We start from the raw sequence: 26,932 nt of genomic DNA on the forward strand, positions 1-26,932 counted from the left end.
AAATTCAAAAATTCTAAAAAGTAGTTAATAAAAATGTTGGGGAAAAGATAATACTTCTCCTTTTTTTTTTTTGAGATGGAGTTTTGCACTTGTTGCCCAGGCTGGAGTGCAATGGCACGACCTCAGCTCACTGCAACTTCCACCTCTGGGATTTGAGCGATTCTCCTGCCTCAGCCTCCAAAGTAGCTTGGATTACAGTCATGTGCCACCACACCCAGCTAAATTTTGCATTTTTAGTAGAGACAGGGTTTCACCATGTTGGCCTCGCTGGTTTCGAACTCCTGACCTCAGGTGATCCACCTGCCTCAGCCTCCCAAAGTGCTGGGATTACAGGCGTGAGCCACTGCGCCCAGCCTCCCCCTTTTATTATATCAATTTCTATGACACACATTACTGTACTTGTAGAATAATTTATCCACTGAATTTACCAATGTGGAATTGCCCTACCCAGATGTCTTGTGAAATAAGTTTTTCTTACTGTTTAAGACACATTTAATTAGATTTTCTGCTCCTTGCAACTTATTGCATATTGATACAATGCTCTTTATCAAAACAAAACTCTAAACTCTGAAGAATGTACAAATCCTGGTGAGTTCTTGATGACTATAAAGATCCTGTTATTCTCATAGAGGGTGGAGGCAGGAATTTCGCAAACTACACAAATAGCTGTAGTTTTACCAGAAACCACCCTAGTTTTGCTTCACATTTTCCCAATCATTGAACAGTTCCTAACAGAATGTGCCTATTTTGTTTTTAGCATTGTTAGCTACATCTAGAAATGTGACAGAGTCTAAATTGCTTCTTTGGAAGTATTTAAAGGCATTTGTAAGTCTTCCTCTGTGGTTCCCTGAAAATGTTGTTTAAATGTGTATTCTAACTTTCCAACAAGAGAGACAGCCCAGGGAAATGGTTTTCTTTTCTACCCTAGATAGATCCAAAATCTCGTATTCTACATGGGCACTCAACAAGATTGTGCAGCAGCTCCCACAACTACAGACACAGCGTTTCATTTAAACATCACACTTCTGTAATGAACACTTACAAAGGTATGAACATTTTAATTAAATGGATTTATTTTAAAAGACTATAAAATTTGACATCAAGACAGATAAAAAAGACCCATAAGATTTAAATTGACAAATATAAAAATGATTGGCTATAAACAATGTAAAAATACATTTCCCAGCCCCCAAACAAAACATAAGTAGAGTAATTATAAAATTTTTGTACTGAGTTCATTTCCCTTATAATTCTTGAGAACCATTCTAAGCAATCTATTTGTATAAAATATAAAATTAAATGTATCATAACTATTAATTTAAAAATTATTTTAAATTTGAGTTTATTGAGTTTGCCATTTTTTGTACGTAACAGTGGTTTCTGGTCCCAAGTTCCCCTTGAACGTATTTACTACAATGGTCTTTTTACTCCTATTTCCTGCTACAATAGAAAAGAAAGGCTAACCATTCATGGGTCCCATAAAAAACAATGTGAAGGAAGACTCTAAGAGTGACCAAATCTACCAGTGAACAGACTATCTTTCTGAAAAAGAAAGAATTAAGTGACCAACTAAGAGATCCATTTTTGTACCAATGAAACACATGGAGGTGAAACCTCAGAACAAGCAGAACTTCAGCTCAATGACAAGATGTTTTGTATGTCAGGCCAGCTGAGAATGTATCTGTCAATCTTGACTAAGCCCAATGCATGGGTGGTGACCCTGAGGAAGGCCAGATGATATGCTCTGAATTTTAGATAGGTCTAGATGACATTAAAAATCACAATGGTACGGTTTGATGTGAAACTCTAGTCGACCTATCATAAACTAGTTTTCTGAATCAGTCCTTATTCTTAGACCCAAGACTCAGCTATTTCTCCTTTCTTAGATGACATGCCCAATAAAAACAGCATCCATGATTGGTTTCATTATCTCCCAACTAAATAGTGGTGACATTACCACTAACACTAGTATCCAAACTCTGACACAAATCCTAAAGGTACTGAGTCAGTAAGACAGAGCAGAAGCTATGTCAGGCCATACTGACCAATTTCTGAGAACCACATTAGCCACATTCATGCAACTAAAACCCATCTACGACACACAAATGGCAGATGAGAAACAAAAAAAAAGGATGAGGTCATTCAACTTTATCCCTGGAAACATGATTCCACTGTTTCAAATATAGGAAACCTACCCTGGGAGACTTCTACCAAAGTGCAGAAGGACCTGATGTATGGGCTCATCATCTTAACACTAGAGTCCGAGGTCAAAACTCCAGGAGGAGGATAAGAAAGGTCTAGTCTGTGAACTACCTGGACAGAAAGGTCATATCCCAAGCGTCCTGCCTACCTGTGACAGCTGCTAGCCAACAGACAATTCTGGTTATGAAGTTATTTCTTGAGAATGGCTTGATTCTCCTTTATGCCACCAACAGTATTAGTCTGGGCAGGGTTCCCTGGATATTTACTTTCTTAAGATGTTCCTTGCCAAAGACAAACTAGACCAATGCCTATGTAAGAACAAGGACTCTCAAGATCCTGCTACACAGTATTCACAATTAAAAGGGCCCAAGAGTCAGGACCACCTAAAGACAACTGACAAAAAGTAAGCGTCAGAGCCAGAGGCCAACCTCTGCTAGATGAAGCAGCAGCACATAGTTCCATTTCCATCTGATAAGGAGACAGAAAAGAGGCATCTCGAATGATGAAAAACGAAAGGCTGGGGTCCTAAAAAAACAGACTGGCTTCAAAGAAAACACTAAGGAAGACCCACAGAGCTGTATTAATTTTAGTAAAAATAATCATATGCCAACAGGGGAATTGAACCACTTTCTAAATCACAGTATGAACTCATCTCTTCAGATACTTGGTAAGTGGTCAAAGCTTGTTTTTATAATTACTTTCACTGTTTTGGGCAAAAAGTCTTTCTTATCTTTGGTCCTTAGGTGTGGTATCAGTTTCTTCCATTTTTTTATGTGTTACAAAACAATCTCTCACTTGACATCAACAACCAAGGTGAAGTATAAACATGAAGTTGCTGATATTGTTGCTTCTATACACACAAAATACCAACATCTCCATACATTTTATAGGCTATACCAAGGTCTCAGAAAGAATTAATAACAGTTATCCAAAAATATTGTAAAATTTAAGGCTGAGTGAAATACAGTGAAGCCCGGTAATATATGTTAAGGAAAAAAACCTAGACCAACATTTTAAATATTGGTTTCTTAAATATGTTAAATTCCCATTAACAAAACATAATCTAAGCATCAAAACAAACAGCTAAGCAAATTAATTTAAAAATAAAACAGTTTCTAAGTAGATGAATATAATCACGTTTATACAGCTACAAAGCATCACTTGGAAGCTAAGCCTAGTAAAAGAATGACCTGTAACAGAATGACAGAATCATTTATCAACCTTTGAGTTGTGTGATTTAAAAAACAATTGTTCTCTCCTCCTCCCACCAAAATCTCCATTTGAGATAAGTTTCAATCGTTATTTTTTTTTTAATTTTTTAACTTAGCTGGCCTAATTTGTGGTGGCTGACACAATATTGATAAAACTGCCTACTTGACCTTCCTCTTGCTCTCCGAAAGAAGTGGTTTAAACAATTACACAGATTTTACAAGAGCTTCTGCCAGGGCTCAAGCACCACAGTGCAGAGTCACTACCTTAGTTAACATGTGCTCCCCAGAGTCTTTAGGCATTAAGTGGTTCAGTGAGGGCTTCAGCCCTAGTGGTATTTTCAGGTTTTCTCAGCTGGGACTCCTGTCGTTTTTCATACAGCATAATGGCAAAGTCAAGTAGGAACATAAAACTTGCTAAAAATCCAAACACCTGAGGAAAAAAATGAGGAAAGGTTATAGGAGGAATTTTGGAATATAATCTTACATTTCCTACTTGGCTTGGACAGTGTTTCATATAAGCAAGATGTTTATGAATTTTATCTTATACACAACTACTCTTTAATGTTAAAAAAAAATTTTTTTAAGTCATCAAAAAATGGAAAGAAGTTAGAAAAACTTCCAGAATAATGGCTATCAGTCGGAAGTCCCACAAAGTACTAATGTTCTGCCTTATGTGTGCATGTTTATATGTGGAGGGCTAATATATGAAACTAGGGTTAACAGATAAACATTAAATCCTAAAAAATGATACAGAACACAAGAATATTTGCATTGTTAGATTGACCCACAGATGTGATAAGGAAATGTGACTAGGCAACTCAGTCTAGGTGAAAATGAAAAAAGTTATTAATATCAAAACAGAAATTCCATTTTGAAGATACCATTAAGTTACTTAAATAAAATACACGTTCCAGTTGTCACATTGCAATGACACAGTGGCACGACGCCACTACCTACTTCCTCTTCCTTAAGTCACTTCCTCAATTGTTCTCTTCTAAAATATGATCAAACATTCTGAGAATTCTATCAAGAGACAGAAGACCATGCGTCTGCTTCAAATTTAGCTTCTCCACTAGCAAAACCCTTAAGGATATGGGGGCCAAATAAGTGCTCTGTAGAAAAGAGAAAATTGATGTAGGTGATGGCTAAAGTCTCTTCCAAATCTAATACTCTCTATCTCCACAATTTTTATTCATAACATTCTCTTACAGTCTGTTGCAGCCTCCTGACCTGTCCTCCCCCTTCTACAGAATATGCATCCCACCTCATTTTACCACAAAGTAAGCTGAGCTCCAAATTCATTAATTCCCCCAGATATCCCCAACATATCCGATGTAAATTTAATTATCAAGGCCTCCCACCCTCCCATCCCCCGCCACAAAAGCCAAGTCTTTTTCCCTCTGGAGTCTTTATTTTTGACTTGATGGCATTTATCCCCTTATTTTCCTGGCAGTCTTCTTAAATGCATCAAACTCAGACCAAATGTCACCCTTGTTTTTGAAGCTGTCTCTGATTGCCTCAAAGAGCTCCAGTCCATAGAAAGCCCTCTATACTATATACTCCAGACAAGCCATCTACGAGCTCTTTTGGTTACACACTTCTGAATTTAAAAAACAAAAAGGACTTCCTCATGCATTTACGTCTGTAAAACTTTTCATAATTTAAATAGTTACAAAAGGTAATGTCCAGCATATTATAAATATCGGCTTTTTAAACTACCAGTCACTACTAAATATACCCAGTGAAATATAAATACTGGGACAGTCTAATACATCATCTAATTAACATCCAATTTTTTTTTTTATAGCTGTAAATTTTTTTCACTGGAACTCAATTGTTCCTCAACTTCATTTCACTTTCCCCACAGAATTTTATAGTAATGTATTTTTATACTCATAATTTTATTTATCACCATCTCATACTCCTCTGCAACAAAAATGATTCTAAACTGAAATTAACCATAAAGCCCTATTAAAACTTTGATTTTTCTCTTCTATTGGTTTATGTACCCATGAATAAATACTGCTTATTGCTAGAATGAATCAAGATTCAGTGTTAATTTTATTTCTATGTTTTGTTTTTACACATGTAAGTGCTACGAAACTGTTGTCACATGAATAGGTAAATATAGCCATGCAATTCTCTGAACTCCTTTTGAGTTTTCTATCACAAAAAGCAGTTCTAATGATGTATTAGCTGACAACTCTATTAATTACAACTTCAATTTTTGGGGTTTTTTTTGTTTTTTGAGATAGAGTCTCACTCTGTCACTTAGGCTGGAGTGCAGTGGCACAATCTTGGCTCACTGCAACCTCTGCCTCCCAGGTTCAGGCGATTCTCCTGCCTCAGCCTCTTGAGTAGCTGGGACTACAGGCGCCCGCCACCACGCCCGGCTAATTTTTGTAGTAGAGACAAGGTTTCACTATGTTGACCAAGGTGGTCTCAAACTCCTGACCTCGTGATCCGCCCACCTTGACCTCCCAAAGTGCTGGGATTACAGGCGTGAGCCACCACGCCCGGCCTAACTTCAATTTTGTTAAAAACAAAGTATTAGTTGGAAACCAGCTGACTTGCAAGACAATTTGTTGTCCAGTTGCTAGTCATTCAAGTTCACAGCACTGGCACCAGTCCAAGGCCATGATCCTTGATTTACAATTCCGAAACCCAAAGAACTACATTAACTCAAGGTTTTCATGATTCACTTGGCTCAAAATTGACACGAACGAAGTAAGACTATTTACAGTCTTTTCTTATCCCTTTTACTATAAATATTCGTATGTTTTACTTCAGATAAACCAATGTTAGATGAGAGGGTACTGTCCCAGGCCCTCAAATGGGTGTTGTGTAATATAGGATATGTACAGCACTACCTTTCTAAAATCCAGAATATTCTGAATTCTAAAAAAAAATTCTGGCCCCAAGAATTTCGGATAAAAATTGGATCTTTATTTTCAACGGTCTCTTTGTTATACCCAAGGGTTTTGTTTTACAACTCAGGTAATCCACCACAGTAAGTGATATGGTTTGGGTCTGTGTCCCCAGCCAATTGTCATGTTAAATTGTAATCCCCAATGTTGGGGGTGAGGCCTAGTTGGAAGTGATAGGATCATGGGAGCAGATTTCCCCTTTGGTGGTGTTCTTGTAATAGTGAGTTATTGAAAGATCTGGTTGTTTAAAAGTGCGAAGCACCTCCCCACTCTCTCTCTTCCTCCTGCTCTGGCCACGTAAGATGTGCCTGCTTCTGCCTTGCCTTCTGCCATGACTGTAAGTTTCCTGAGACCTCCCCTGCTATGTTTCCTGTAGAGCTGTCAGAACCATGAGGCAATTAAACCTCTTTTCTTTATTCGTTACCCAGTCTCAGGTATTTCTATATAGCAGTGTAAGAAGGAACTAATGCAGCAAGATTCAGGACACGCAAGTATTTTTTCTTTTTGAGGGGGCAAGGTGGGTGGCGACTGTGAATGGGAAGGTGGAAAAGAGTTGGTGAGACTCCTTCACCAGAGATAAATTCTCAGACATACTAGTTTTAAAAAAGATTACATATGGAGATTAAAAAGCTGGAAATTAATTTCCTCAAAACTATCTCTGCCTCGTACTCCTTGAAAAGTCCTGGTGAACCTTTAAGGGTATGTATAACCCACTGAAAACTGCTGTCTAGACCAACTTTTTTATTATTAATTTTTTTTTCTTCTTGTAGAGATGAGGTCTCACTATGTTGCTTGCCCAGGCTGGTCTTGAACTCCTGGCTTCAAGTGAGTCTCTCACCTTGGCCTCCCAAAGTGCTGGGATTATAAGCCTGAGCCACAGCACCCAGTCTCAGAACAACTTCTATTGGTTCATGTAACAAACTCCATTACAATTTTACTTTTCCGTCTCCTTTTCTAGGCTGAGCCTCTGAATCATATCTCCCATATATTCTCCATACCTAGAATAGCACCTGGCATGCAGGTGTGCATTTATTGTACTGAAAGTGGAGAAATATAAAATAAAGTCAATTTTACCACTTCCATTAGCAATAACACATTGATATGTGGAGTAAGTAGATTTTTTTTAAACAAAATTCGTCAAATTCTATAGGCTCTAGGTTTCAAAGGCTATCATGCTGATTTGCTTTAAGGTCTTCTATTCAAAATTACACTAAAAAATAAGTTAAAAGAAAAACAACTCTAACATACTGTATAACTTGTCAAGTACTCTCCAAAGTCCATATTTCTAAGGAAACAAAAATAAGCAATCTTAAAGATACAAGGTACTTACAATAGCAGCAATTTCAGCTGAAGTCCTGTCATGTGTGGAAACAAAAATGATGGATGCCAACAAAAACACACATCCTGTTCCCAAAGTAATATAAAAATCCTATGCATACATACAAAACACAAAAGGAATACAATACAGTTAGATTCATGGAAATGAACTTTTTCATTTTTAACTTTAAAAAGCTCTGGCCGTTTGTTTTTCTTGATACAATCCAAACTTACATACCCAAACTTCTAACTTTTCAATAAGCCTGGCATTCAATAAATACTGTGTAAAATAAACAGTACCCACACTGGGCTGGGCATATTGAGAGAACACATTACAAGATAATCTTTTAATAACAACAGCACCCTATGCCAGGAGAGGTGGCATGAGCCTGTAGTCCCAGCTAATTGGGACGTTTTTTGTTATCCAGTCTCAAAAAAAAAAAAAAAAAACACAGTCCCGGAAAAGATCTCGTGTGCGTGTGTACAAGTGTTTGTGTGTGCCTCTTTTTCTCTGGGTCATAATACAATTATCTAAGCCAAAGCACTTATTACAATTCCATCTTGCTTCCAGCAAAAAAGCATTTGTCTTTCCTTTCAAAGTATTTTATGGTAGGATGACATCTCTGAGAATATTCCAATGCTTTGAAAGCACTTTCTAAAAGAAAGAATTTTAAAAACCACCCATTATTAGATAGAAGTATGCCAAGAGTGTGTTTTTTAGACACTTAAGCTTTCTGGAATAACATATTGCCTTCAACTGTTCCAAGTGGGTAATCCACAGTGAGCCTGTACGATGAGCTTATCTACTACATAAAACTTCCATATATCATCATAATGCAGCTTACAATCATGAGATGTTTCATGGGTTTCCAAGTGCTCTCTCAGGCATTATCTCACAAGGCTCTCATATGCCAACTGAAAACAGTAATGACATATATACTTGATTCAGAAAGGGAAACTTGGTAAAATGATAGCCACTCCAAAGTCTGATACTTTTTGAATTTTCTGAACTGCAAACTCCACTAAACCTAATACCAATAAAACTGGCCGGGCACGGTGGCTCCCAGCTGTAATCCCAGCACTTTGGGAGGCTGAGGCAGGCGGATCATGAGGTCAGGAGTTCGAGACCAGCCTGACCAACATGGTGAAACCCTGTCTCTACTAAAAATACCAAAAAAAAAAAAATAGCCGGGCATGGTAGCGGACACCTGTAGTCCCAGCTGCTCTGGAGGCTGAGGCAGGAGAATCACTCAAACCCAGGAGGCGGAGGTTGCAATGAGCCGAGGTCACACCACTGCACTCCAGCCTGGGTAACAGAGCTCTGTCTCAAAAAAAAAAAAAAAATCAATAAAACTATTTAACACAAAATTCCTAAACTGTCAATCACTCACTTAACATTTATAAAAAATGTTAAGAGGTTTTCTTGCCAGGCACAGTGGTTCACGCCTGTAATCCCAGCACTTTGGGAGGCTGAGGCGGGTGGATCACCTGAGGTCAGGAGTTCGAGAACACCCTGGCCAACATGGTCAAACCCCGTCTCTATTAAAAATGCAAAAATTAGATGGGTGTGGTGGTGGGTGCTTGTAATCCTAGCTACTTGGGAGGCTGAGGCAGGAGAATCACTTAAACCTGGGAGGCAGAAGTTGCAGTGAGCCGAGATCGCACCATTGTACTCCAGCCTGGGGCACAAGAACGAAACTTTGTCTCAAAAAAGAAAAAAAAAAAAAAGAGGTTTTCTCTGCTTCTAAAAGGTGTTTCCTTGTAGTACTTTATTTTTTAATTCCTTTGGTTATTTCAAATTTATTGCATATAAATATAAAATTATATTTACTAATATTTAGAATACATTCAAGTTAATTGAAGTAAGACAATCATTTTGAGACAATAATGCAGTGTTCAACAAACATGGGTTCTAGAGCCAGTCTACCTGAGTTCAAATCTGAGCTATACCACTAGTAAATGTAAATGTTGAGCTATATACCACTAGTAAATGTAAATGTCTCAAAAATGTTGGCTACTGTTGTTCCTAATAGACTGTGACTGCAATGGCATGGGATAGAAAACATTCTCTTAAAAAATATTATTCCTTTGGGAGGCCGAGGTGGGCGGATCACCTAAGGTCAGGAGTTTGAGATCAGCCTGGCCAATATGGCGAAACCCCGTCTCTACTAAAAGTACAAAAATTAGCCGGGCGTGGTGGCACACGCCTGTAATCCCAGCTATTTGGGATGCTGAAGCAGAGAATCGTTTGAACCCAGGAAGTGGAGGATGCAGTGAGCTCCTATTGCGCCACTTCACTCCAGTCTGGCGACAGAGCAAGACATCTTCTCAAAAAAAAAAAAAAAGTTATTCCTCTCTAGGCACCACCAGTACCACACACTCAAAACACACTCCTCTAAAACAGAAAACCTCTCTTGCATGAAAAAATATTTAAAATCTAAGTGTATTAATATGCAGACAGTAAAAAGTGATTTTTAAACCATGCAAACAAACATGAAATCCTTATGGTATTAGGTAAAAAGTAGAATATATGTTCTATGATTACAAATCATTTAAATTATGATTAAAAATCACCTACAAATAGAAACAAAAGACTTGAAAGGAATACAGCAAAATAATACAAAAGCTACTTTAGGATGAAAGGACTAATTTTTCTTTTTTCTCAGTATTTTTAAACTAGTATTTACTCTAAAATGACTTTTTAAATGCTCAAGTTTGATATAATAAGTGTTTTACTTTTTTCAGGTTACACCATTATACTATACTGGTCAATATTACAGTGTTGTTTCTTGTTAAAATGATACTAAACTGGACAATATTATAACACCATTTCTTGTCAAAATGATCAGTGTGCTTTAAACATTACAGATGCAGCATTAAAATAAAAACTAAACATTTCTAAAAATATTTTCATGGTGATGTTGTTTCACTGTTGAGATAAGAAATGACAAAATGATTTCTTTTTTTGTTTGTTTTTTTTGTTTTTTGTTTTTTGTTTTTTTTGAGACAGAGTCTCACTCTGTCGCCCAGGCTGGAGTGCAGTGGCCGGATCTCAACTCACTGCAAGCTCCGCCTCCCGGGTCTACGCCATTCTCCTGCCTCAGCCTCCCGAGTAGCTGGGACTACAGGCGCCCGCCACTTCACCCCTAGTTTTTTGTATTTTTTTGATAGAGATGGGTTTCACTGTGTTAGCCAGGCTGGTCTCGATCTCCTGACCTCGTGATCTGCCTGTCTCAGCCTCCCAAAGTGCTGGGATTACAGGCTTGAGACACCGCGCCCGGCCCAAAATGATTTCAACTTTTAATTTTTTTAATATAAATTTTTCCAGTCAGAATTTGGTGTGTGTGTGTCTATATATATATTTATATTTACACATTCAAACTATAAATCAACCAGCTCAGATACTTGAGAACTTTTCCCTTGTCCAAATCTTAGGGTATATTCATCTGTAAAAAAGAAAATGTCCAAAGACTACAAATATAATTAACAAAAATTCTAAGGAGTATCTGTATCCTCTTAATACACATTTCATAAAAAAAAAAAGAGTCCTGTTGTCATTGTCATAGAGATTCCTATAGTGATGGTATTAGCCATGACAGCACCTCAAGATGGTAGGGCATTGGTTCTAATAGGATTCTGCTCCTAGCAAACTAACACAGGAACAAAAAAACCAAACACCGCATGTTCTCACTCATAAGTGGGAGTTGAACAGTGAGAACACATGGACACAGGGAGGGGAACATCACATACCAGGGCCTGTCCAGGGGTGGCGGGCAAGGGGAGGGAGAGCATTAGAATAAATACCTAATGCATGCGGGGCTTAAAACCTAGCATGATAGGTTGATGGGTGCAGCAAACCACCATGGCAGATGTATACCTATGTAACAAACCTGCACGTTCTGCACATGTATCCCGGAACTGAAAGTGAAATAAAAAATTAAAAAAAAAAAAAAAAAAGGCTGCCTCGGTCACAGAGTGTAGTGTAAGCGCTTGCCTTGAGTTCAAATCCAGTTTATTTTCCATCCTAGCTGTGTTAACTTTGGGCAAGTTCCTTAATCACCCTGAACCTAAGTTTCCTCAAAGAGAAATGGAGCATAAGGTGTAAGGATTCTAAATCACAGCACATAAAGTAATTGGCACACAGTACATCCATGCTGACAGCAGCTACCTGTATTACCAGCCCAGATGACAGAATGGTCACATACTGACTACACCAAGAACTGTGTATGTGTGCTCATAAAATGCTTGATAGATTTGGTTCAGATTCTACTTGTTTTTCAAAGTTAATTTTTAACTGTTTGGTATAAACTTTTTTTTATTTATTTTTGAGACAGGGTCTCACTCTGTCACCAGGATGGAGTGCAATGGTGTGATTTATAATGCACAGCAGCAGCCTTGACCTACTGGGTTCAAGTGATCCTCCTGTCTCAGCCTCCTGCGTAGCTAGGACTACAAGCACACATCACCATGCCCAGCTAATTTTTTCCTTTTTTTGTACAGATGGGGTCTCACTATGTTACCCGGGCTGCTCTTGAACTCCTGGCCTCAAGTGCTCCTCCTGCCTCAGCTTCCAAAAGTGCTGGGATTACAGGTGTGAGCCACCACTCCAGTCTATTTTTTAACTTAGAATGTATTTTTATAAAAAGGTAATAGATTCCTATAGCACAAAATTCAAGAGGTACAAAAGGTTATACAGAAAAAGTAACTATCTTAGGTGTATAATCAATATATAATTTAATGCTTGCTTCTTATTAATCTAAAATAATAGATTCTTACTGGTTTGTTTTTATACTGTTATTTCTTATTTGTAAGAGCTCAAAATCGGGCCAGGCATAGGTTCACGCTTCTAAGCCCAGTACTTTGGAAGGCCAAGGCAGGAGGACTGCTTGACCCCAGGAGGTCAAAGCCAGCCTAGGCAACATAGCAAGATCTCATGGCTAAAAAAAATCAAAAAAAGTAGCTGGGCGTGGTGGCACACGCCTGTAGTCACAGCTACTCCCCAGCTACTCAGAAGGCTGAGGCACAAGTATTGCTTGAGACTAGGAGATCAAGGCTACAGTGAGCCGTGATCATGCCACTGCACTCCAGCCTGGTCAAAAGAGGGAGACCTGTCTCAAAAAAAAAAAAAAAGCTGGCTGCGGTGGCTCATGCCTATAATCCCAGCACTTTGGGAGGCCAAGGCAGGTGGATCACCTGAGGTCAGGAGTTCAAGACCAGCCTGGCCAACATGGCGAAACCCCTTCTCTACTAAAAGTACAAAAATTAGCCATGGCAGGTGCCTATAATCCCAGTTACTCAGGAGGCTGAGGCAGGAGAATTGCTTGAACCCAGGAGGCAGAGGTTGCAATGAGCCGAGATCCTGCCATTGCACTCCAGTCTGGGCAACAAGAGCAAGACTCTATCTCAAAAAGAAAAAAAAAAAAAGTTCAAAATCTACCATAATCCCTTCCCTCAAAAATGTACATTATTTTGCCAACCCTGACACGTACAACTCTTCACAAACTACTACTGACAACTCAAATGCTACTAAAGAAGTAAATTGCTCAATTGTTAAATTCAGTAACTATATAAATTATTTCGCCAGGTGCAGTGGCTCATGCCTGTAATCCTAACACTTTGGTTGGCCAAGGTGGGTGGATCACGAGGTCAGGAGTTCAAGACCAGCCTGGCCAAGATGGTGAAACTCCATCTCTACTAAAAATACAAAAATTAGACGGGTGTACACCTGTAATCCCAGCTACTTGGGAGGCAGAGGCAGAAGAATCCCTTGAACCCGGGAGGCGGAGGTTGCAGTGAGCCGAGATTGTGCCACTGCCCTCCAGCCTGGGCGACAGAGCAAGACTCCATCTCAAAAATAAATAAATAAAAATTATTTCATGTGTCATCTCACACATTCAACTATACTCAAAAACATAGGGTCAGGGCCAGGCATGGTGGCTCACGCTTGTAATCCCAGCACTTTTGGGAAGCCGAGGTGGGTGGATCACTTGAGTCCAGGAGTTTGAGACCAGCCTGGGCGACAAGGCAAAACCCCGTCTCTACAAAAAATATAAGGATTAGCCACGTGTGGTGGTACAAACCTATAGTCCCAGGTACTGGGGAGGCTAAGGTGGAAGGATTGCTTGAGCCTGGGAGGCGGAGGCTGCAGTGAGCTGAGATCATACCACTGCACTCCAGCCTGGGCAACAGAGTGAGACACCATCTCAAAAACAAAACAAAACAAAAAACCTTATCAGGTCAGCATACTAAGTGTTAAAAAGTTAAGCATTTCTAATTTTGTAAAAAATAAGACTCTTAAGTAGTTTTTATTTTTATAAGAAAATGTATGAATAAATTCAACAAATGCATTCTTAATTCACTCACAGACAACTTTCCATAATACCATTAAAACAAAATATAGAAAGAATTACATGTTGCTTTATTTTCCCTGATCACTGAAGCTTTAAGCTTTAAATGTTTTATTTTAAAGCTCCAGAAATATTTCACATTAGTTCATTACTCTATCTCCAGTGTCTAGCATATAAATGCCTGGCATGTAATAAAGGCACACAATTAATAACTGTAGAACCAATGAGTGACACTCAAAAGTGAGAAATCAGAAGTGACAAAATCCTAGGCTTTTTTTAAGTCGAATGTGAATTACATTAAACTACCAATAACTGTAAACTATTGGCAGTGTCTGTCACTCTCACTCTAATTTCACTTTCCCTCTCTATCATCCCCTCGGTAGGAAAAAACAGAGATGCTTAGAAGCAGAGCGAGTTGGAACAAGGGATACTGTCTTTTCACGTTGCTGAGTTTTGAAAACATTACTGCTTTAAACAATAAAACTATGCCAGATTACAAAATAGCTATGCTCTTAATATGGGGATGATATTTTCTCATGCTTACCGATGATTTTACTTTTGTAGTATCAACTCTCTCGTAAAATGGAGTGCAATACACAATCAGTATAAGGAGACTCAGAAGAAAGGCACTGCAGCTTACAAACTCAAAAAAATAAAGTCCTCCACACAAAGTACATTGTGATACAACTTCTTCACAGATGAAGGCCAGCAGAGACAGCAACTACAAATGAAGAAAAACATTTCACTTAAGTGTTTTTCAGAGAACCTACAGTATTTAGAAAGCTGTTTCTGAATAATACATTTACTCGAATATTTACAATGAGGAGACTATGGCAAACAAGATTAATGAATAAACCTCATCTACACAGAACTTACAGTTTGGCCGATTTGAAGGAAATACAGGTAAATAAAGAATTAACCCATCATGTACTAATGCCAGAACAAGGGAAATATATAATATTGTTATAAAAGCACATAGGAGAGAAGCTCAATTTTGGGGTCAGGAAAGGCTTCCTGAAGGAGAAAGTTGAGACCTGAAGAACAGAGTCAGTTTGGGGGATGAAAGATTAAGGAAAGAAATTCCCAGCAGAGAAGCAGTACATAGAAAGACTCAGAAATGAGAGCATGGCACCTGCCCCTTGACCCAACATACAGACAACACACACCTTGACCTCCAACTGAACTGCCAAAGTGAGTCAAATCAACACGGCTCAAGTATAGAGTTTGAGGGAAGAGAACGGCAGCACAAAAATTATTATATGAGGCTAGAGAGGTAAGCTGAGGCCGGATCTAAATGTCCTCATTAATCAAAGAGTCTGGATTTTAAGGGTTTTAAAGTAAAGGTTGACAATGATCAGGTTTATGCTTTCAGTAGTTCTCACTGGCTACAATATGGAGAAGGCACCAGAGGTAAGGCAAACCTTGGGGTGGACATCCAACTGGGAAACTTATGTAGGAAATCAGGGCAAACAATAGCGAGTAGAGAGCAGCAATGGAGAAGAGTGGCAATCACTGAGAGATGCAGCAGAAGCTCTTATCGCACAGGATGCAAAAGCTCGTATCAGAGAAGATGCGTACAAATAATACGGAACATAAGATAACACATATGTACCTTAAACATTTTAACTTAAAAATGCACATTTATTAACAATCTTTTGGAGTCAGTTTTTTCTCTATGGGTCTGCTGACTGGAATTCCACATTTTCTGAATAACTCACTTTCATCATCTATGGACCACCACTTCCAGACTGATGTTATCTGAAGTGAAGTGACATCATAAACACTTGAGAAACAGAGTTCAGAATCTTTCTAGAGTCAGACTAGTTTTCCCAGCCTTTTACAGTTGCCTTGCTCTTCCTTAATTCCATGGCAGATAAATATTTTAGTAACTTATCTTTCAGTCTTTCCAAAGCATTCAATTTAGTTTCAAAAAAACAATTCCTTTTCACACTCAGTTTTAGCTTTGTAGTATTTAACTGTATGGCCATAAAAGTATAGTTAGCATAAACCAGTATGGGAACAACACAACTCAACTGATAACAGAAGCAGGAGTTCGGGTGTGCTAATGAGACGCCTACTGGCCATGGCAGGCTGTGGGTGACCGGTGTGAGGTCAGGACGCTTGGTATGGTGAGTGGAGAATGTTAACTCTGGTTAACTTGGCAACTCAATTACACGCAAGTGGGTTTTAACTACTTCCAACTGCTGTGTATGTGATACTAACATACTGGTCCTCACTGAAGAAAGAGTCAGGTTTTTTTCTTTTTAAAAGGCAAGGATGCTGGGGAAAGAATACAGTTTTAAACGTGCTGTGATTGAGGTGGTCTGTGGAAGAGTTAGGTGAAGATGTAGTTGGAAAGCAAATGAATATATGGTCTGGAGCTCAAAGGAGAGGTCTAACATGCAGATAAAGATGTGGGAGGCAGCAGAGTGGGAGGGTGAGATGACCCAAAGGAGGAAAGATAGCCTTATGTGGAAATCTGAGGAATCTGAAGATTTCTAGGATATGCAGAGGGGAAGAAACCAGCAAAGGACAACCAGGAGCAGCAATCAAAGGGGCAGTAACCAAGAAAAAACTATTTACACACACACATGCACAAACACACAAGTAATCAAGAGTGCTAAATGCTACTTAGAGGTCAAGTAAGAACAACACTGAAACACCTACCTTAGATTGAGCTATAAGAAGGTTACCAGTGACATCAGCAAGAAAAGTTCCAGGGTAGTCAGGGAGAGAAGCTCGATGACAATACTGTGTATTGGGAAATAAGGGGAGGGTAAGGCAGTGAAAGAGAGACAGCATAGGCAGTAAGTGTGGCTCGGAAAGAATGGCCAGATAGGACAGTAGTGGATGAGGTCAAAGAGAAGGGAATTTCAACATGGGGGAGAACTGAGCATGTTTAAATACTTACGCAGAAACCACTAAGATGGGTCGATCTAAAGACAGAGGTAGAAAAATGGCTCCCTAGGCCGGGCGCGGTGGCTCACGCCTGTAATCCCAGCACTTTGGGAGGCCGAGACGGGCGGATCACGAGGTCAGGAAATCGAGACCATCCTGGCTAACTCGGTGAAACCCCGTCTCTACTAAAAAAATACAAAAAAAAATTAGCCGGGCGAGGTGGCGGGCGCCTGTAGTCCCAGCTACTCGGGAGGCTGAGGCAGGAGAATGGCGTGAACTCGGGAGGCGGAGCTTGCAGTGAGCTGAGATCCGGCCACTGCACTCCAGCCTGGGCGACAGAGCGAGACTCCGTCTCAAAAAAAAAAAAAGAAAAGAAAAGAAAAATGGCTCCCTAAAGATAGGATTCAGGGCTCAGGTTTGGGGCTAACTCTTCTCTAGAAATAGAAGGGAAGAGAGTGAAGAAGAATATTTTGCTTGGGCAGTTTGTGTGGGTTTTGTGGAAGCTGAGGGAATTTCCTGCTGAGGGCCAAAACCATCAAAACGACTGATGACCTAAGTCAGAGGCTAAAGGGAATTCCCTTCTCACACCAGTCAGGCCAGTAGAAGCAACCAGACAGGTTAATGGCAAGAAGATTGTTACCAAAATCAACAGATACATTTCATAGTAATAGAAAATACCTTATCCTACAAAACATTTTCATCAAAAAGAGTCAAGGGTACAGCCATCCTGAACAAGAGTTCGGCATAGCTGAACTGTTTAAAAACTAAGCATATATCTACCATATGACCCAGTAGCAGAACTCTTAGGCATCTATCTCAGAGAAATGAAAACTTAACATTTGTACAAAAACCGGTACATGAATGTTTATAACAATTTTATTCATAGTAGCCCCAAACTAGAAACATCCCAGATGTCCAATGGTTAAAACTGTGTACATCCATACCATGGAATATTAGCAATAAAAAGGAGCAAACTTGATATATGTCATGTCCTAGATGAATCTCCAGAGAATTATTCAAAATTAAAAAAAAAAAATCCAATCTCAAAAAGTTACATATTGTATGATTCCATTCACAGCCCATTCTTAGAATAAAAAAAATAATGATTGCTAACAAATTAGTGGCAGCCAAGAGAAAGGGGAAAGGTGTGGCTACAAAGGGGTAGCACAGGGAAGCCTGTGCTGATGGCACAGTTCTGTATCTTGACTGTGGTGGTGATTATAGAAAGCTATCCATGTGATAAAATTACACAGAATTACACACACATGCACATACAAATGAGTGCATGGGACCTCCCTGTATTCTTTTTTTTTTTTTTTTGCAATTTCCTGTGAATCAATAATTATTTCAAAATAAAAAGTTAAAAAAAAATTCAAATCTGTACTGGTATCCAAACCTTTAAGGGATTTCCTCTCCCTCCTACTGGTTACACAAAATGTATATATCCCCACAACAGCAAAGAATTTATATAAAAGAAAAAAAATAGATATCCCTCTGATTTCCTGTAAGTTAGTGAAGCATGAAATAGCCCAGCATGTCCCAAACAACTTCCTTCAGACAGGTGTTAGGTAAGGCGCTCCCAATCATTACACCACAGGATATACAGTGACAACACCAAGACAAATCCCAGAAGGCCACTGTGTAAAGACACTTCCTTAGTCTCCTATAATCAGAATTACAGGATGAGTTCTAACATGACTATGGTCTAATAAAATACTAAATATCTGACATTTCACTTGCCTTTTTCTTGCCTCTATGTTAAATCTTGTCCAAGTTTTGAAAGTTTCTCTCTGAGAAATTTACAAAATATGCCTCAGGTGTATAAAAGTCAATTAACTGAGAGAAGATACCAGCCTAAAACTCTAATTAGGGTCTGGGAATAGTTGAACCATTCATGTTACAATTAGATTACTAGGCACACTCATGTGTGAAGGCTATATGGCAATAAAATGTTATCTGTAGGACAGACACAGGCTGCTTGTCTATTCTCGGTAAAAAAAAAAAAAAAAAAGGATGGGATCCAGCTTGTCCGGAAGCAGTCAGTCTCAAGTCATTACAAGTCCTATTCCAAATGCATTAACAGGTGTCATTCTTACTGACCTTACTGACCTATTGCCTCAGAGCAACAGTAAGAGGCATTCTGCCTGGACATCTTAAGAGAATGAAGGAGTACAATATTAAGTATGGACATCTGGCAGGGCATAGTGGCTCACACCTATAATCCCAGCACTTTGGGAGGCCAAGGCGGGCAGATCACTTGAGTCCTTCTGGCCAACCTGGTTCAAAATCAGCCTGGCCAACACGGCAAAACCCCGTCTCTACTAAAAATACAAAAATTAGCTGGGCGTGGTGGCATATGCCTGTAATCCCAGCTACTTGGGTGGCTGAAGCATGAGAATTGCTTGAACCCAGGAGGTGGAGGTTACAGTGAGCCAAGATGGCGCTACTGCACTCCAGCCTGGGTGACAGAGCGAGACTATCTCAAAAAAAAAAAAAAAAGGTTTGGACATTTACTAGTTCCCATCTCAAGTTAAAGGCCAAGAAATTGGCACTACAAGCTATAGTCAATATGAAATTCTGTTGGCCAGGTGTGATGGGTCACACCTGTAATCCCAGCACTTTGGGAGGCCAAGGCGGGAGGATTGCTTGGGCTCAGGAGTTTGAGACCAGCCTAAGCAACATGGTGAAACCCCGTCTCCACCAAAAAAAAAAAAGAAAAAAAATTATCTGACTACCCATCTCTGAGGCTACTAACCTTCCTCTATAAGCTCCCACAGCATTATACAATTGCTAGTTCAAAGTGTACTTGAATTAGCAACACTCCAACACTGTTCTATGTACAGGACGATGTAATGATGGAGTAATAAGCTCAGTGTACAAGAAACAATACTAACCACACATTTTATACCACATTAACTGAGCATTCATTATATGTAGGTTAGAAAATCTCAAGAAAATGTTCTAAGGAGCTGGAGAAGAATGAGTGGAAAAGCAGGACTCAAACCAGGTAGAGACACACACAGAACCTGGAGAGACAGATGACATTCTAATTCTAGGTGGAGGATGAAAAAAAAACATATTCATAAGGGCAAGAATTTGCATAGTAAATCCAAAAATGATAATAAGGCAACTGACCTAACTGGATGGGGATGAAGAAAAAAATGGTTTAGGAGTTGGGTGTGGCTGTGTGATGATCATGCAAGGGAATATGGATGTCTGGATAAAGGCAGCAGGGAACGCCTGCCTGGTTTAGTAGGTTAGAAAACAGGAGGAACAGAGGATTGGGTAGGGCCTAAAGGAATTCTACAGTTCGAGTATAGGAGGGAAAAGAGCAACTAACAGAGGATAAGCAAGCCACAGGAAGTGTTATTTTAAAAAGAAAAAAGAAAACTCCTTAAAAAGCACCAAGTAAACATACTCCAAACTATTATCACACTGTGACACCTGGCAGTATGAGGGGTAGGAAAGTGGTTTTAATATTTTTAGTTGATTTTTTTTTTTTTTTTTGGTAAGCAGATACCTTTTTTTTTTTTGAGACGGAGTCTTGCTCTGTCACCCAGGCTGTAGTGCAGTGGCGCAATCTTGGCTCACTGCAAGCTCCGCCTCCCGGGTTCACACCATTCTCCTGCCTCAGCCTTCCCAGTAGCTGGGACTACAGGCGCCTGCCACTATGTCCAGCTAACTTTTTGTATTTTTAGTAAAGACGGGGTTTCACCGTGTTAGTCAGGATGGTCTCGATCTGCCGACCTTGTGATCCGCCCGCCTCTGCCTCCCAAAGTGCTGGGATTACAGGCGTGAGCCACCGCACCCGGCCAGCAGACACTTTTTTGTATTAAAAAGAAAAAAGAGTAAAGGTTGCCCGGGCGTGGTGGCTCACGCCTGTAATCTCAGCACTTTGGGAGGTCAAGGCGGGTGGATAACGAGGTCAGGAGTTTGAGACCAGCCTGGCCAACATAATGAAACTCTGTCTCTACCAAAAATACAGAAATTAGCTGGGCATGGTGGTGCACGCCTATAGTCCCAGCTACTCAGGAGACTGAGGCAGGAGAATTGCTTGAACCCAGGAGGCAGAGGTTGCAGTGAGCTGAGACTGTGCCACTGCACTCCAGCTTGGGTGACAGAGCTAGGCTTCGTCTTGAAAAAAAAAAAAAAGTGTAAAAGTTGAAGGAAGAATTTCGAGAAATGAGTGGTCACCAGCATTAAATGCCAAAGTGGTCAAGAATAGGAAGAGAGAAAAATGTCACTGAATTAGCTAAGAAGTTCATAGTAAATGTAACCCAGAAGTAAAAAGGCTCAATTATTATTTTTTGGTAAACAGTTTTGTTCTCAATAGCATGAAGTCATCACACTAAATATTGCTTACTGAATATTAAGCTAAGTACCTAACAACTGTATACCCAATGTAACTCCTTTTAATGACATAAAATTTTACCCAAATATAATTAAGGGAATTATCAAGCTTTTAATGTCAGGAGGGCCCTTAGAGGGCATAGTCTCCCACCGTCATGTTTACAAAGATGGAATTAAGTTACTGACAGTTAAGCCCCAAGTTAGCTCCGCACAGACAAGAACCCAAGTCTCTGACTCCCACTCTGTACTTCCTCTCCCCATGAAACGTTTGTTAAATTCCTTTTACGAGTATGTATGTTTGTGTAGGTTTTCCCTGTAAGACTGGCTTTGTGAAGTTAAACCCACAGTTCTGTATATTTCTCTTAATATATTAAATCATACATTAAAAACAATTTGCTAGCATCAACAGATTTGGGAAGTCTCAGTGACTAAAAGATGATCTTACAGCTCTGGTTATTTAAACACTGGATAATTACTATCCTGCATCTGTCTCTCCATTTCAGTTGCACTACCCTTTCTTTTTCCTTTTTTTTTTTTTTCACTACCTTTCTTTTTCCTGTTGCCAGGATGGAGTGCAGTGGCACGATCTCAGCTCACTGCAGTCTCCACCTCCTGCCTCAGCCTCCTGAGTAGCTGGGATTACAGGCGCACACCACAACACCCAGCTAATTTTTGTATTTTTAGAAGAGACGGGGTTTCACCATGTTGGCCAGGATGGTCTCGATCTCCTAACCTTGTGATCTGCTCACCTTGGCCTCCCAAAGTGCTGGGATTATAGGCATGAGCCACCGCACCCAGCCTTAGTTTCACTACCTTTTCTGAAATTTCAAGTGTTCCTTAAAATGGTCACTATATTAAATATGAATTCTCCATTAACTTAACAGTCTACTACTTATATTTTATAAAAAGAACTTTTAAATGTCTGTCATTAATTATAAGGCTCCAGCTACAAAATGATATGAATTATAAATTAATGAACTTTACTATTAAAAACCTTGTAGTTGTGGCCAGGCGCGGTGGCTCAAGCCTGTAATCCCAGCACTTTGGGAGGCCGAGACGGGCGGATCACGAGGTCAAGAGATCGAGACCATCCTGGCTAACACGGTGAAACCCCGTCTCTACTAAAAAAAAAATACAAAAACTAGCCGGGCGAGGTGGCGGGCGCCTGTAGTCCCAGCTACTCAGGAGGCTGAGGCAGGAGAATGGCGTGAACCTGGGAAGCGGAGCTTGCAGTGAGCTGAGATCCGGCCACTGCACTCCAGCCCGGGTGACAGAGCGAGACTCCGTCTCAAAAAAAAATAAAAATAAAAAAAAAATAAAAACCTTGTAGTTGTAAGTAAAGTTCAAATTTAAAAATCCATTGGTCTGAAGAAACAGTCCAGGCCTCCCTTGCCTTAGGCAAATATTTACTCTTACAAACGTTCAAAGATATAATTTGCTGACATTATGAATCTTCCTCAAGGTAAAAATAGAACATTTCAATTTACTACACATCAGTTTTCATATTTAAATAATGAAAAGAGCATTAATATAAGAAATGCTTCTAAGTAATTTGTTTCTTGGTACTTATAGGGTAACATTTATAATGTAATAAATTGAAAAATCACTGGTGATTTCTAAAACTGCTTGCCAGATGAGCGACTAGAATCCCAGTACTGTGCAGCTATCAGGACAGTCAACTGACTGCACGGACACAATGTGGAGCTTGTTGCACAGAAAATTACACATATTTAGGTCACTGCACCAGCGTATCCAGCAAGCAATTAGGCTACCAAACGTCAATTCTCCCCTTAAAACAAAAACTCCCTCAAAAAAATTCACAAAATAAAACATGAACATATGGACAAATCTAAGGATAGTATAAACTGAAAAACTGCATACAGTTAGGACTCCAGTAACTCCTTATACTGAATTCTCAACTGAGCATTTCTTCTTAAGCTCTGGAAGGGTGAATGGTAGTTAGGGGATGCTCAGGGTTTTAAAAAAATTCAGGTCATATCTGAATGGTAGACACAGCTATGTAACTTCAAGAGACAGAGAAGCTACGTTCTTTTATCTCTAATCTCCTCTGTATACAGGCTCCACTCTCTATCCCTTCAATGTTCAGTTCTGTAATAGCAAACCCCATGGAGTCTCAGAGGTTTGAAAAAAAAATTTTTAAGAGTGGAAAGAACCTCAGAGGTAATCCAATTCAACCTCCGAAGACTCTAATGTAAGAATTTCCTAAGTATATACAGTGTCTGGTTTTTAAGTTTCAGAGCAAGCTTCTTTTCTCTTGTAGGATCTTATAAATCCTGTTAAGATTTATGGGTCCAAAATAATATACTCAAACATATAAGTGTACAATATTTTGAATAAAATTTCACAGGGTTTGCAGGTCCCTTGTTAAAACACCTCCTCTTCTGATTATGGGTGTCTCCATTACAGTTGTTTCCTTACTGGAGCTCCCAATTCTGTTCAGTTTTTTTAAAAAATTAAACATCTAAAGTAAAACAACCAATCTATCTAAAGGAAGAATGTGAGTTACGGCCTTGCCTATAGCCCCAGGCTGGAAGACAACTTTTACTGACTTCATATGTATCTTTCTTGGGACTTGGTGGATAATTCCTGTAATATACTGTTACTGTGAAGAGATAAGACATTATCAAAACAGACAAACCAGGAACAAAAAGACAACCATCAAAGTGAAAGGCAATAATGAAAAAGTACTTTTAAATCTCCATATTAAAGGCATTCTTGAACATGACAATCTCCCCATAAACAAACAAATAGATTTCATAAACAGATACTAGTTTTTATTCTTTTTCCATTTCTTCTTATGAATCATGGAGAACAAATACAATCTAACGATCTTTTAAGGCAAATTCATCTTCTCTGTGTCCAAGTATAACATTTACCACAACCATTTCTGGTTGTTCCATGTTTTCTTCTATAATAGCAATAAGGAAGGAAACTGATTATGTTCTAGTCCAAAGATACGAAACTACAGTTTACTAAACTATAAGAAGGTAATGAGAAAATTTACTTTAGCTTTGCCACTTTTTATTAGAAAGAAAAAAAATAAAGGCAACTGAAAACAGGAGATTTTGTGGGCAGCAAACCAATACAGATGATTTTTTTGAGCACCAAGAATGCTTCAGATGGGCTGGGCGCAGTGGCTTACGCCTGTAATCCGAGCACTTTGGGAGGCCCGGGGAGCGAAAATCACCTGAAGTCAGGAGTTTGAGACCAGCCTGATCAACCCCGTCTCTATGAAAAATACAGGGAGAAAAAAAAAAAAATTCAGCCGGGCATGGTGGTGCGTGCCTGTAGTCCCATCTACCCGGCACGAGAATTGCTTGAACCGGGGAGGCGGTTTCAGTGAGCCGAGATTGCGCCACTGCTCTCTAGCCTGGGCGACAGAGCAAGACTCCGTCTCAAAAAAAAAAAAAAAAGCTTCAGATGAATATTCTTTTCTGTTCTAAAGAGTTCTACTATTCACGTAGAAAATTTTAGCTTTACTGCAGAGAAATACAGCTAATACCTAAAAATCATGTGACAGCTGACAAGAGAAGAGCAGAAGGAAGAAGGTAGAAGGAACAGCTTATGCAAAGGAACAGTGGCAGGGAAGAGCCCCGGATGCCTCGTAATAAATTAAAGGTGGCCAGTGTGGAACTACCTACTGGGTTCCATAGGCGGCATTATCCCTTGCTTTCAAATGACTTCCCAGTCCTCAGCAGATGTGATCGTTTTGATCGCTAAACAGCCGATTTTCCGACTTCTGTTTTTCTATTCAATAAAAGTAGGTCACCTGAGTTCTAAGAATTTAACTTCTGGTCATTTGAGTTGTAAGAATTTATTTCCAAGGAAACCAATGAGCTAATTTTTACGTAGAATGGTTAAAAAACAAAACAAAGTAAGACAAAACAAAACTCATAAACATTGTAAGCATTCGGATTTTTCCTAAACTGGTTCTATTGCAGAAAATGTTGCTCATCAGTGGTTGAAACAGTACACAGGAGCGCAACACGACTGTAAAGTGAATAATTTAAATCCCAAAGATGCTTTGATGTTTTCACTAATAGGTTTATGGTACTTTAACTGCTTAAAATAAACTCAATAAAACGGAAAGATGCGTACCATGTCCTAGGTCTGCTCTCCGCACACACTCACAAAAAGCTGTCCTTTCGACTTTCCACTTAGAATCCATATTGCTCAATTTTGAAATAATTATTTTCCAGTCAATATAAAACTTTTAGAAGACAATTTACTGGACACACACACACATCTCAATGCCACGCGTGGTATCGCAGGACTTTGTCCAGCAAGTTAAGCTGCCCCTATGGGCTCGCCGCAGGAAAACCGCAAGAGCCAGAGAAAGATAAACACAAAGCGCTTCACAGTCTAAATGCAGGCACTGTGGGCGATAATGCAGAGTAGCAGCAGAGAGAAGAGAGGAAAGTCGCCACAGAGGATGAGCGAAAGATGCTGAAGTGGCTGACTTGGGTCTCCGACGCATTTCCTGAGCCCGCCTAATACTGGGTGGCCCCAGGTCGTGGGATCCCGATGGGGAGCGCCGCGGGCCTGGGGGCCGCCCGGCGGAAGGGCGGAGGGTAACGCCCCCCTCCCCAGGCGGAGAGGAAAGGAACTAGAGGTGTGGAAACCGCCTCTTACTGAACAACCAAGCTGAAACGAAGCAGCTCGGCGGCCTCCCAAGCCCAGGCCAGACCCCGCTCCCCGGCCTGGGCTCGCCCTCCCCGACCGCGGACTCACCAGCTGCAAACCCTTGAGAACGCGCCGGGGCCCCGGGAGCCGATCCAGGAAGAAGTAGGCAGCGAGGCCGCTCCGGGGGCCTCTGGCGGGGCCCGGGTCCTCCTCCGTAGTGGGGCTGTACACCGCTCCGTTCTCCATTGCCTCGGGCCGGTGAGCACGGCGGCCGCAGCAACGGGACCGCTGACTTCTCGGACTCCAGAAGTCCCCGGTAGCGGGGAGGCGGCCGTCACTTCCTGGGCCTCTTCCCCTTCTTCCGCCCGACTCCGCCCCTTCCCGCCCCCGCCCTCGGCCCGCCCGCTCCCCTCTCAGCAAACTTGCCTGTTAGCGCTTGGGATTCTTCCTATTTTCATCCAAGGATTGAGTTCTTTCTGTGAGCCTTTGATGGGTTTCTCACCTCCCTCCATCTTTCATCCTGACATTCGTTCATTCACGTAATATTTTTGCGTACTTTCAGCGTGTAGTGAACCCCGTTCTAGGTGCTTGGGTGACAGCCAAGTACCACCCAAAATCACAGGATCCCTAGTAACAGAGACAGACAATAAACAAGAAAACAGATGAATAGTAATTTCAGATAGTGATAAGTGACGTGAAAATAGTGTGATGTGAAAATATGACACGAAAATAATGGATTCAGCACCTCTGGTGGCTTGGTAAATTTAGTTAAAAAAAGAAGGAGGAGGAGGAGGAGAAGAGGAAGGAGAAGGAGAAAAGGATGGAGCTCTACTTAAGGTACTCTACTTAAGGTGCTCTACTTAAATGGCCACTACTAAACTGAGTGGTCAGGAAAGGCCTCTCTGAGGACCGAGATCTTTGAATTGAATGAGACTCAAAAAGTATGAGAAGCCAGGCTTGTAAAGTTCTGGGGAGAGCCTTTCATGCAAGTGCAAATGTCCCGAGGACCAAATGAGTTTGGCTCAATCTGAAGCCC

At 40.2% G+C, this 26,932-nt stretch overlaps 1 protein-coding gene across 1 annotated transcript; it reads right to left on the minus strand.

The window, feature by feature from the left end:
• Positions 1–1,051: 1,051 nt before the first annotated feature.
• CMTM6 (CKLF like MARVEL transmembrane domain containing 6) lies at positions 1,052–26,608 on the minus strand. The gene is made up of 4 exons (XM_003895220.4): positions 26,005–26,608; positions 14,549–14,725; positions 7,671–7,769; positions 1,052–3,843 (listed from the first exon to the last, which is right to left on the minus strand). Exons 1-4 carry the CDS (start codon positions 26,140–26,142, stop codon positions 3,706–3,708), a joined length of 552 nt encoding a protein of 183 aa, XP_003895269.1. The 5' UTR covers positions 26,143–26,608; the 3' UTR covers positions 1,052–3,705.
• Positions 26,609–26,932: the final 324 nt, after the last annotated feature.

This window comes from Papio anubis, chromosome 2, assembly GCF_008728515.1.
Source record: "Papio anubis isolate 15944 chromosome 2, Panubis1.0, whole genome shotgun sequence".
In the NCBI taxonomy this organism is placed as follows: Eukaryota; Metazoa; Chordata; class Mammalia; order Primates; family Cercopithecidae; genus Papio; species Papio anubis.